Source organism: Quercus lobata, chromosome 5 (assembly GCF_001633185.2).
Source record: "Quercus lobata isolate SW786 chromosome 5, ValleyOak3.0 Primary Assembly, whole genome shotgun sequence".
NCBI lineage: Eukaryota > Viridiplantae > Streptophyta > Magnoliopsida > Fagales > Fagaceae > Quercus > Quercus lobata.
The window spans coordinates 67,736,091-67,746,992 of record NC_044908.1 but is presented as its reverse complement, the minus strand read 5'-3'; the positions used below and the strand labels follow the sequence as shown (position 1 = coordinate 67,746,992).

The 10,902-nt window shown below is 34.0% G+C and overlaps 2 protein-coding genes across 3 annotated transcripts; both read left to right on the top strand.

The window, feature by feature from the left end:
• The first annotated feature begins 1,004 nt into the window (after window positions 1-1,004).
• LOC115991813 (protein C2-DOMAIN ABA-RELATED 11) lies at window positions 1,005-4,624 on the top strand. 2 transcript variants are annotated; one of them, XM_031115750.1, is made up of 4 exons: window positions 1,005-1,321; window positions 1,966-2,121; window positions 2,754-2,849; window positions 4,061-4,624. In XM_031115750.1, exons 2-4 carry the CDS (start codon window positions 2,011-2,013, stop codon window positions 4,355-4,357), a joined length of 504 nt encoding a protein of 167 aa, XP_030971610.1. In that variant the 5' UTR covers window positions 1,005-1,321; window positions 1,966-2,010; the 3' UTR covers window positions 4,358-4,624. The 2 variants fall into 2 exon arrangements, with proteins under 2 accessions (XP_030971610.1, XP_030971611.1); XM_031115751.1 differs by lacking the exon at window positions 1,005-1,321 and adding an exon at window positions 1,354-1,693.
• Window positions 4,625-6,013: 1,389 nt separating this feature from the next.
• Window positions 6,014-8,710, top strand: LOC115992113 (DNA oxidative demethylase ALKBH2). The gene is made up of 4 exons (XM_031116176.1): window positions 6,014-6,362; window positions 7,466-7,582; window positions 7,694-7,883; window positions 8,215-8,710. Exons 1-4 carry the CDS (start codon window positions 6,123-6,125, stop codon window positions 8,412-8,414), a joined length of 747 nt encoding a protein of 248 aa, XP_030972036.1. The 5' UTR covers window positions 6,014-6,122; the 3' UTR covers window positions 8,415-8,710.
• Window positions 8,711-10,902: the final 2,192 nt, after the last annotated feature.

Below are 10,902 nucleotides of genomic sequence, written 5' to 3'. Positions count from 1 at the left end.
CAGCAACATTACTTTGACACTCACTTATCACTTTTTATTAACATCAATCAAAACATACAACCTTAGTAATTGTGAAAAAAGATTATGATAAATTGTGTCCAGACTTATTATTACACGTGGTCATTTCAATAGATATTGGTTAGACCCTAAACAAGAGCCTTCTCGCAGCCCAAATTTCCCGTCAAGGTCAAGCAGAGAGGGTCAAAGGCAACTTGGGATGACCGTGTCTAAGAATCAAATCTCTTTTCCCTTGGACTGCATCAATATTCATTAAATGTTAGGCTTCGCTACAATCTTTTAGCTGAACGGGCTTCCACTGCAATTAAAATTTAAAAAGTATAAATCTTTTCTATTTGTTTTTAGTTTCTTTCTTTATCGAACTTACGTTTCAAGGGCCACATTTGATTATTACAATCACATCACCATCAATAGCTCCTTGATAGAAGCGCATACTTGATGTTGTCTTTAGACATATACATCAAAAAGCTTTGACCGGGCAGTGTTGTCTCATATGTTTTGAATTGAAATCTTACCTCTGAATAATAACAAATTACAAGGGGTATAAAAATTTAAGCATAAAATCTTTGACAAAAGCATCAGTCTCCCATTACCATTTTTTGTTTCACCTACTGTATAATTAATTATTATTATTTTTAATAAAAAGTTTTCATTGATAAAATCAGAAATTTGCATTTGATCTTTGGGGGATAGCAAAACACATATCTTAATCACCAAGCTAAAGAAGGTTGATGAATTATATAAAATTATATGTTAGACTATTAACTAATTTTTAATTTGGCTGAATTAGTCTAATTAAATAAATTAGTATTATATATGAGTCATGAGTGAGTGATGGTGATAGAAAAAAAAGAATCCAAAGAAATTGGATTTTTTTTTTATAATTTATTTTTATAAAAATTTTGACAAATTATTGTTTCAACAAAAAAGCAGATCGGTCAGAGTCATAAAGGAGCCAAGGACCGGATTACTAGTACTACTGCTTCACTTTAGAAACGAGTAAAGACCTAGTCTCGTCAATGTACTCGCAGACTGACATCTGCCAATTCCTCCGTTACACTATATAACATAGACACGCGGAAACAAAAGCCCGCAAATTCAATAGCGAAAAAAGCCTTAAAGATCTCAACGACCTGTAGTTGCCGGTGTTATAAACTATGTACTGATCTGGCTGTGTGAGTATCAAGAAACTGCAAAAAAAAAAAGAAAAAGAAAAAGAAAAAAGAAAAAGAAGAAAAAGTAACCAACAAACAGATCAGCAACCAAAGCTCTCCTGAGAGCCCCTAAATCTTTGTCTTTTTTGGTAAGTCTGTTTCAGCTACTTCTGCTTTTCTTTGTTGGGTTTCTGTTTATTTATTTGCTTTTAGAGATACACATGCTTGCTGGTAGTTATTTCAGTTTGCTCTATAGTTTTAGTTTTAGTGATTTTATATGGGTTCTGTTTGTCGGTGGTTACTTGTGGTTTTTCTTTTGTCTTTTTTCGTTTTCTGGGTTCTGTTTTTCTTGGGATTTTGCTTTGAAGCGTGTACTATATGAATAGAACATGCTTTTTTTTTTGGGGGGGGTGTTTGTCACTTTCTAAATTTGTTAACTTTAATGCAAAGTTTGTTCATTTCTTTTCGTTTTCACAAAGATCTCACAGCCTCTCTCTAATCTAAAGCTATCTCTTCCTCATGTAAGATCTCACAAGGTCCTTCCTTTCTGTAGTATATGTATGCATTGTATAGATGTATGCGTATGAATGTATGTATGTATGTGCGGGAGCTAAATAGTTTTGTTGGGATTTGTATAAAGAATGGTATTTTTTTAGAGTTAAAGGCGTATTTTAAGTACCTCTTGAGTTATCTAACTCATTAGTGTATAAAATTGCCTGTGTATGTATGTAGTATATGATGTATGATTATTGTATTTTAGAGTTGAAACTCATTTTGGTTCAATGCTTTGCAGTGGTTGGGCGTGTTTGTGAAGTTGACAAATCCTTAGAAGCCAATTATGGGGGAGCCGCTTGGGCAGCTAAAAGTGATGGTTGTGCAAGGAAAAAGATTGGTAATCCGGGATTTCAAGAGTAGCGATCCTTATGTGATAGTCAAGTTAGGCAATCAGGTGATTCTAGGCTCTTGTATATGTGCAGCATGAAAATCTGAGCTGCAGTGAATTCAATCATATTCATCTGATAGCACTTGCATTTCTAACTTTACTCTTATCGGAAATTACGTTGCTGATCTCTAAGCTTGTTTATTGATATTCAGTAGTATATTATCTTTTCACTTGATTCATTATCAGTGATGATACACATTCTTTGCTGTCACTTATTATGCAATGTATACACCATATGATTTCAAAGCGCATGTATGTTTCCTTAATCAATGTATGAGAGATGAAGCTATTGAATTGATAGATCTAATGGGTTGAGTTAATGGTTCGAATAAAAACAATGAAGCAAGCAGAGTTTTTGTGAATTATTTATAAACCAAGATTGGACTTATATTTATCTGCCAGGATTTTTTACTTAGTTTGTTTCTATAATTTTTTTCCCCAAGTATTCTGTTGTCAATAGTTAATTTCTCTGGTTTGAAATTTTTTGAAAGAATCATAGAATATCACTTGATAACTTCTTTTAGGCACCTATTTGAATGCTTAGGGCACTGGGCTTGTTAATGACTTCCTTCATATTGCATTCTGTTGTTTGTCTCTCCTATGTTTTTAAATTAACTTATTTGTGTTATCTGTATCAGACTGCAAAGACCAAGGTTATCAATAGTTGCCTTAATCCTGTTTGGAATGAAGAACTAAGTTTCTCCCTCACAGAACCTGTTGGAGTTTTAAATTTTGTAAGTTCCTAAAATTTTGAATTTATTAGTTTCTTAAATATGCACATTTTTTCCCTTCAATCTTGCCTTTGTCAAGTTGCAAATTGGTTCAGTGGCATGCATACCTAAAATGATCTATGATCTCCAATTGTGTTTAGTAAAGGTGAAAAACACAGTTTATTCTGTGCTCAGCAGATTGTTTTGTTTCATTCTGTAATTTGAATTGTCAAATTTGCCTAACTTCTTGCTTATCCTTACTTTGAATTATCATTTCTTGTTGTTCCTGATTGTGTGTCTCTTAGTTTTCTTCAACTCCTACATTCAACTTGTGAATTCAAAAAGCCTTTTTCAAACTCCTCTCCTTGAGATGATTGAAACCTTTTTGTAACTATTAAGTGATGGGTTTATACCATATAATATCCTTCACGTAACTAACAGCTGTTTGCAATATAAGATGAAAGTCAACATTCTTTGTTCTGTAGTGAGAGTACATAATTGAGCTTTGCATATCAAAACCTTAAAGAGTGGGCTTGCTTGATGGAAATTCAACACCTTTTAAAATTTTTTCTTCTTTTCTGTTTTAATATGCCCTGCTCAGTATTTAATTGATTCATTATTCTACCTTCAGTATTTTGGTTTCCTATGTTGGTGCAAATTTGATTCTTGTAATCTTTTGGTAATTTTCTGGAAGTAGGTAGATAACCCCTAATCTTTTGTTATTTGCAAGAGTAGTCTGGTACTCATTTGACCATGGTCTGTAGACTATTGTCTAAATCAGCTGCTGTTTGCTGACTTTTCGTCTTTTCCTTCATTTTTTGGATTCTTGGTATTGTGCTTCTTGTTTGTCTGAAAATTATTGGGCAATGTGGGGAAAAAGGGTTTTGAGGACTTCAGAAGGCTGAAAGGTTCTGTTGTAGTATTTTGCATTGCTTCCTTACCTTTTGTTTTGACTTATCTCCAACCTTTTAATGATTGGAATATTCTGTTATTTTTCTTTTGTTTGTTACTTACAAAACAAAGAAGGTTTTCATTTATTGGTTTTGGCCTGTTTATCTGTCCCATCATATTTTTGTAAATACAATTTTAAATACAATTTTATTCTAATATCTTCTCTTAAAATAAGAAATCTTACTGTGTAGTTGTCGTTTGATTATTTAGCTCCTAAAGTAATCTTAGTGAAGCTAATGATACTTTTGGATTTTGGAATGTGACCAAAGTGCATTTTTCTGTAGGAAGTGTTTGATAAAGATCGTTTCAAGGCAGATGACAAGATGGGGAATGCTCACCTCAGCCTTCAGCCAATAGTCTCTGCCGCTAGGTTGAGAAAGATTCTGGGGGTTTCTTCTGGAGAGACAACATTAAGGAAGGTAGTCCCAGATGGTGACAACTGTCTTGTTGGAGAGAGCTCTATTTGTTGTGTAAATGGTGAAGTTGTGCAGAGCGTTTGGTTAAGGCTTGGTGGAGTTGAGTCTGGGGAGATCGAACTAAAGATAAAGTTCATTGATCCTCTTGAAACTCCCTCGAAGTAGTGGAGAATCTATGTTTTGCATAGGCTTAGATTTCTAACAATGGGGGGATGAGGTCCAATATGTGTGTAGTTTAGTCCAGTCTCATGTAACCCCTTTAGAGATGTTAAAGGCATTCTCAGTGTAGAATTAGTATAATTGTGAGTTGGCTCAAGTGGAACCTTGCTTGTGTAATTTTTTTTTTCTATATGTTTTCAAGCATGTTGAAATAGGAGGCCAAGTGTTTGCAGGGGTTTGATATGAATTTTATCAGTGGTCTTTGCATTTTAATTATATATCTTTATATAATATATATATATATATATATTATAAAGTTATTTATATAATATATATTTTTGCTAAGAGTCTTGTAACTTAACTAACACTTCTTGGTGTTTTCAATAGAGATTTCTAGAGTTTAAATCCCTCATCCTAAACTATCTAATAATCATATATATATATATATATATATATAAACATGACTTGCAATTTAAGAATTTAACAAGCAATTGAATGGACGGGCTTGATATAAAAACAAGTCTATGATAGCTGGTAGTTAATGCCACTTTGCGAATACACGCTTGGAGTCTTTGCATTCCTTAGTCAACATTTAGCACTGGAAAATGCTAGGGTCACAAAAAAGTCCATAATTTTTGCCACTCGTGAATCGTCACGTGGTGAACTGTGAGTAAAATAGTGGGTTTATATTTTCACCACTTACAGCTTTCCATGTGACGAGTTGTGGCAAAAATTACAGACTTTTTTTTTTTTTTTTTTTGGGTATCCCTAGCATTATTTGCTTTAGCAACTTTTAGGAGCAATTGATTGTAGACATGGTTTATGAAATCATTTTTTCTTTTGAGAAAAAAAATGAAAAACATAAAGAGATGTAAAAAATTGGCATTATTTAGGTAAATAGATGGAGAGGGGTTGGTGGGATTTGAACTACAAAAGGTATTGGAATCAAATATGCTTGGTATTGACCTAAGTGTGATAACACATCATTTAAATATGTCCTCGTCTTATAAGTTCGTCCATCAGAATTGAAGGGGCATCCCTCAAATCCAATCATTAAATTTTAGTTGACATGTAAATTAATGAGATGGAGCATTTATTTATGCCTAACCTAAATTAAGTAATGCAATCCAATCCAAAATATAGTTATAAAAATTGCATTGACCACATTAAAAAAAAAGTAACCTAAATTAAGTAACCCTATCTAACCATATAGTTACAAAAATTGTACCAACATTAAATCATCTCCTAAGTACTCCTATTAATTATGAAAATTATTGATAATGTGATAAAAAAAAAAAAATCAAATCAACAAATGATAGTGCTACTAATGTAACAATTTTCACAACAAATTTTATAATCTTTGAGTTGATAGATAGGTTATTATTAATTCTTTTATAAGCAAATCATAGACACTATATTATTAGTATTAATTAATTTATTATCCACATTAGTAACTTTGCCACCTCATACATTTTTTTTTTTTGTTGTAATTTGTAGTTAATTTTGGCTTGACCCTAAACTTATTGGCTTCACCAATTAGGAAGTCACCTTCCGTCAAGTAATGCAATAGTGAGTAGAATTGATAGGTTATTATAAGCATGCCACCTCCTACAATTTTTGTAATTTGTACTTATTTTTTATTTTTATTTTTTGCTGTGACTCTATATAACTTATTGACTTGGGTTGGGGCCTCCAGTTTTGTTCATTCGTAAAAGCATAAAAACCTGGTATTGGCGCGTAACTAGTGTCTGGTCTCTGGTCCTTTGAGTCGATGAGTTTGAAGTTTAAAGCGGTGTCAGACTCAGACACCGATCCGAAAAGCCCCAACAGTAAGCCCAACAATGAAAACACAATAAAGAGAGAGATAGTGGATTTAAGGAATGGAAGCGAAGTCCTGTACATACAAAGGTTCTTCACCTACGACCAATCCTGGAAATGGTTCCATTTTCTTAACAATCACATTCCTTGGACCAGACCCACCGTTCGTGTCTTTGGTCGCTCTTGTCTTCAGGTACTCCCAATTCTCTTTTATTTTTTTTTAACATGTCCCATTTAGTTAATTAGTGATTTGAATGATAAATTTAATACACCCACACAGAAATTCTATTTCAGGTTGTGAAAATTTGTAATTGGTAATGCAAGCATGTTAGTAATGAGGTCAACTTAATCAATTAAGTTCTAACCTTTTATGTAAAAAATTATAATCAAGAAAAGTTAACAATTTTCTTTGTAAGGTGGAAGAGGGAGATTTTTTTGTAATGGACATAAGTTTGTCCCAAATGGTTTGGAGGAAAATTTGTACAACCCACTATGTGGCAATGTTTGAAAAAAAAAAAAAAGGGACTTGAAATCTTTAATCTTGTGCTGCATAATGGAATTGGAGGCAGTCAATTGATATAAGTTGATTTGAAATTTGATTCAAATTGAATATAACAATGTTGAATCGATCTATGTAGTGAATAGATCTGATTGCAACATTTATAGAACTAGAATAAAATATACCAATCAACATTTATTAGATTTGGAAATGATGCTGAAAGAATTGTTTTGATCTTTGTATCTCTATTTCTTGAATTGGAAGTTCCATGAATCAAGATCCTAATGCATGTATATACAAACAGTCCAATAGGAGCAAGAATTTCAATAATCCTTAGGTGTGTGATGTGACTTGTTTAAATAACTTAATGGGTCATGTGATTAAAGTACACGTTGTGAAGTTTTAGAACATGTTTACCATACTTAGTGAGTGATTCAATTAAAGGCATTGGAGCTTGTGGAATGTATGACTTGTAATGTGTATGCCATTGTTGTGAATTCAAGGATGTTTTTGTTTGGAGTTGTGCCTCAAATTGTTATGTGACATCCTAGTGGTACAGTGTGGGCTGATCTTCTTATCAGGATGAATTTTCTGGTTTTATATGTAATGCCATAATGGGATGCGCATTTCTTGGCTGAATAATTTGATTTAATCATACTTAGTAGGACTTACTGAATTGATCATGTATGATGTGAGGTAAGAAGCAATGCTTCTTCTTCTTCCTCAATTGTGGGTTCTTGCTATACTGGGACATCTTTGCTCAATTGTGGGTTCTTATGTTATATTTGTTTCTGTAGCCTAGAGACACATGTTATGTTGCAAGTCCAGGATTGCCAGAGTTGATTTACAGTGGATATCAGCCACATGCCTATTCTTGGGATGATTATCCTCCACTTAAGGACATCTTGGATGCGGTAAGGATAATTTCGTCTAAATTTTCTTATAATCAGTACTACAAGATATCTTTATTTGTGCAATACAGTTGTATTTGTATTGGAAGCTGATGCCTTCACTTATTTATGAAGGTACATAAAGCCCTTCCTGGGAGTTATTTCAATAGCTTACTCTTAAATAGGTATAAAGGTGGTAATGACTATGTCGGTTGGCATTCTGATGATGAGAAGCTTTATGGTTTGACTCCAGAGATTGCTTCAGTATCCTTCGGATGTGATCGTGATTTCTTCTTGAAGAAGAAACCCTGCAAGACATCAAATGGTATGATTGTCTTTTCACTTCTTGCAAGTGTTTTATATGTGTTCATTTCCTTCTTCTGGAGGGTCTGGACTTCGCACTTCATGGATGCTCTTATATATTGTTGCATCAACTAACTGTTGGTTTTATTTATTTTAAGCAAGGATATATACTACTGTTTGTACTGTATATTTCTTACAAACTTGATGATAGCCATATGTTTGCATCAAGTTTACTTGTTCCTCTGAAGTACAGACCTGGATGCTGTTAATTCATTTTTTTGCATTATACTAATCTTGCAATAATTTTCTATTGAACTTATAGTTTTATGTTTACAACTGTCCTTTGGTTCTAGTGTCAAAAAGGCATGATGAAGAACCTGCAAGCAAGCGATTGAAGAAGAGCTGCCATGCTGATCAGTACACTTTCAAACTTAAGCATGGATCACTGTTGGTGATGAGAGGCAACACTCAACGGGATTGGATCCACTCAGTGCCTAAGCGTGCAAAAGTAGACACAACTCGTATTAACCTCACTTTCAGACATGTTCTTTGATTAATTATGTTACCAAGAGTATGGTTTTTCTTTGGGCTTTATTTGTTGTATTGATTTCTGGCCAGCTTTTGCAGAAACTTCTGTTACAAGGTGCCTTGTATTCTGTTAGGAGATAAAACGTATAGTCTAAAAGAACTTGATATGAACATTAAAGGTTCAGAATGCTTTTAGCTTTTGGTATTGCGACATGCATCTCTGTAAAGGCATCACTAAAAGTCTAAAAGGTCGAAGATGCTTGTAGCTTTTGGTTTTGTGATATTCATCTCCGTAAACATCACGAATAATCTGTGGCTAGTGTTGCTAAGTTGGCTTTATGGATAATGGCTTGAAATGTCTCTCATATGATGCAATTGCTAATTTTAGTGAATTCGACATTCATGCTTTCATCTATTCTACTTCCCCTGCTGGTTGCCATGGTTTATACTAAAGTGCTCAATTTTCAGCAATACAGCAACACACATTAGCCACAGGACATGCCTCCTGTTGTTCCATTTGTTGCCACCAGATCACTATTACTCTTGTTCCCTTAACCAATCCCCTTCTATTGTTCCCAATTGCCTATCCTTTCTCCATTTCTCCACTACTCCCATCTGTCTATGCTGCTAATGAATTTTGTCGCCCTTTTACGTTATTATGGTTTAGCATTTAACAATTCTTCTGGGTCTACACAAGTAACTTGTAATGCTGGTCTACTAGCAGTGTTCCAGGGAACTCCTATACCTTATAAACCGTCTAGCCCACCAGGGTAAGTGAACCTCTTTTAGGTTCTTGAAGAAGGCTCTGAAATCATGCATTGGAAACATCATACAGTCTGAGTGCTTTTATTTGCCATACAATCCAATGAACAATAATTGTGTAGGTTTGTTGAATCACAGTCCCCGATGGCAAAAATTAATGCGGAAGATCAAATTATGCCAAAAATAACAATGCAGAATGGAGCTTCTATAGTCTGAAAAGACTGAAATGCCATTAGACAGTGGCGATGATAGAGGTTTATAGGCTGATGACTTGATAAATGTGCATAGGTTGATGAGTGCAGACCACATTTGGTATGACAATTATGGTGTTGGAGCTCTGGCATATATAATAATTGTATTTTGTTAGGAATGCTATAAACATATAGATACTAATTGTTGTAATGTTGCATTTAGTTAGTTAGTTAATTAATTAGTTACAATTTCAAGCATGTTAATCACATTTAACACATGTTGGAATTATTAATGCACATGGGAAATAATAGGACTTTTAGGATAAGACCATGTGAGCCAATAGGATAGTTTTATGGTTCTATAAATACCTACTTGTAATCACATTTCCATGATTGAAGAATAAGCTAACTCATTGCTTAAGTGTATTAGTGCATCTCTCACTCTTAGTATGTGTTTGGATCCAACTTATCACGTCCATGTTTTGCTTCTTCTGCGTTTTTCCTTTTTTTTTTAGCTCGCATTTGTTGACTTTTCCACGGTGAACAGTGCACCCGTGCACTGTTCATGGACCCATAAATTTCACTTTTCAGTAATTATTTTATTAAAAAAGGGTCTCACGGTACTATTCATACATTTAAAAATTATTTTGCTATAGTATTTTCAATTTTCAATTTTAGCGAAATAAATTCTATCCAAACAGACCCTTAATCTCTTTCTTTCTCTATGGAGGGTGACTACCTCGAATTAAGTCAATTTCTCTATAATTCCTATCTATCCCCGTTAGGAACCATGTGATTCCTAACAAGTGGTATCAAAGTCGTAGATCTTGAGACGGATGAATGTGACCGAAGAGAATTTTGGAAAGAATTACGGCAAATGTGAACAAAGTTTTAGAGGATTTCAAGGCTTTGTATGAATCTCACAATGCCGTTTTAGAGAAGGTCAAGGACTTGGTTGAATCTAACATGGCCATGAAGGAAGAACTTTCAAGAGTGCAGGAGGATCTTGAGAATATGTCCGAAGAAGAGTTATAGCTTCTTGAAGGTACAAGCAACAAGTTAAAGCTTCCTAAATCAACTGAACTTGCCCATGATTTTGAACATCCATGTGATAATCTTTGTTGTTCATTAAGCAAAAGTCCTGAGAAGCTCAAAGAACAAATAGTGGTTCTTGAGAATAGTAAATTGACTGCATTTAGTGAACAAAGAAAATTGAATAATAGTTCCTTCATGGGTTATCATTTTGGTATAACTCCAACATTCTTTGTCAATGCGGATCACTTAGAGATCAAAATCACATCGGGTGCTTTTGGTCTATATGGGAAGGAGATTTGTCCAAAGGTGAGAAATTTTGAACCTTGCGATATAGTTGGTACAATGGAAATGTTTTGGATTGATATGTACTTCCCATTCACTAACCATTCATTTGAACATCCCTTGGCATTGAGAATGATGTGTGGGTATGAAGTTTCTGAGAAGTTGGCTTTTGTAATTACAAAATGGAGTGAATTTGTTTCTAAGGACAAGGAAATATTGGCTACGTGGAAAGGTATAGAATGT

What these genes read in the sequence shown, in the direction of transcription:
- LOC115991813 (XM_031115750.1), top strand. Translation starts at nt 2,011, where the DNA reads ATGGGGGAGCCGCTTGGGCAGCTAAAAGTGATGGTTGTGCAAGGAAAA. An exon ending in TAGTCAAGTTAGGCAATCAG is followed by an intron (nt 2,122 to 2,753) that starts GTGATTCTAGGC and finishes TATCTGTATCAG; the next exon opens with ACTGCAAAGACCAAGGTTAT. An exon ending in CTGTTGGAGTTTTAAATTTT is followed by an intron (nt 2,850 to 4,060) that starts GTAAGTTCCTAA and finishes ATTTTTCTGTAG; the next exon opens with GAAGTGTTTGATAAAGATCG.
- LOC115992113 (XM_031116176.1), top strand. Translation starts at nt 6,123, where the DNA reads ATGAGTTTGAAGTTTAAAGCGGTGTCAGACTCAGACACCGATCCGAAA. An exon ending in TTGGTCGCTCTTGTCTTCAG is followed by an intron (nt 6,363 to 7,465) that starts GTACTCCCAATT and finishes TTGTTTCTGTAG; the next exon opens with CCTAGAGACACATGTTATGT. An exon ending in ACCCTGCAAGACATCAAATG is followed by an intron (nt 7,884 to 8,214) that starts GTATGATTGTCT and finishes CTTTGGTTCTAG; the next exon opens with TGTCAAAAAGGCATGATGAA.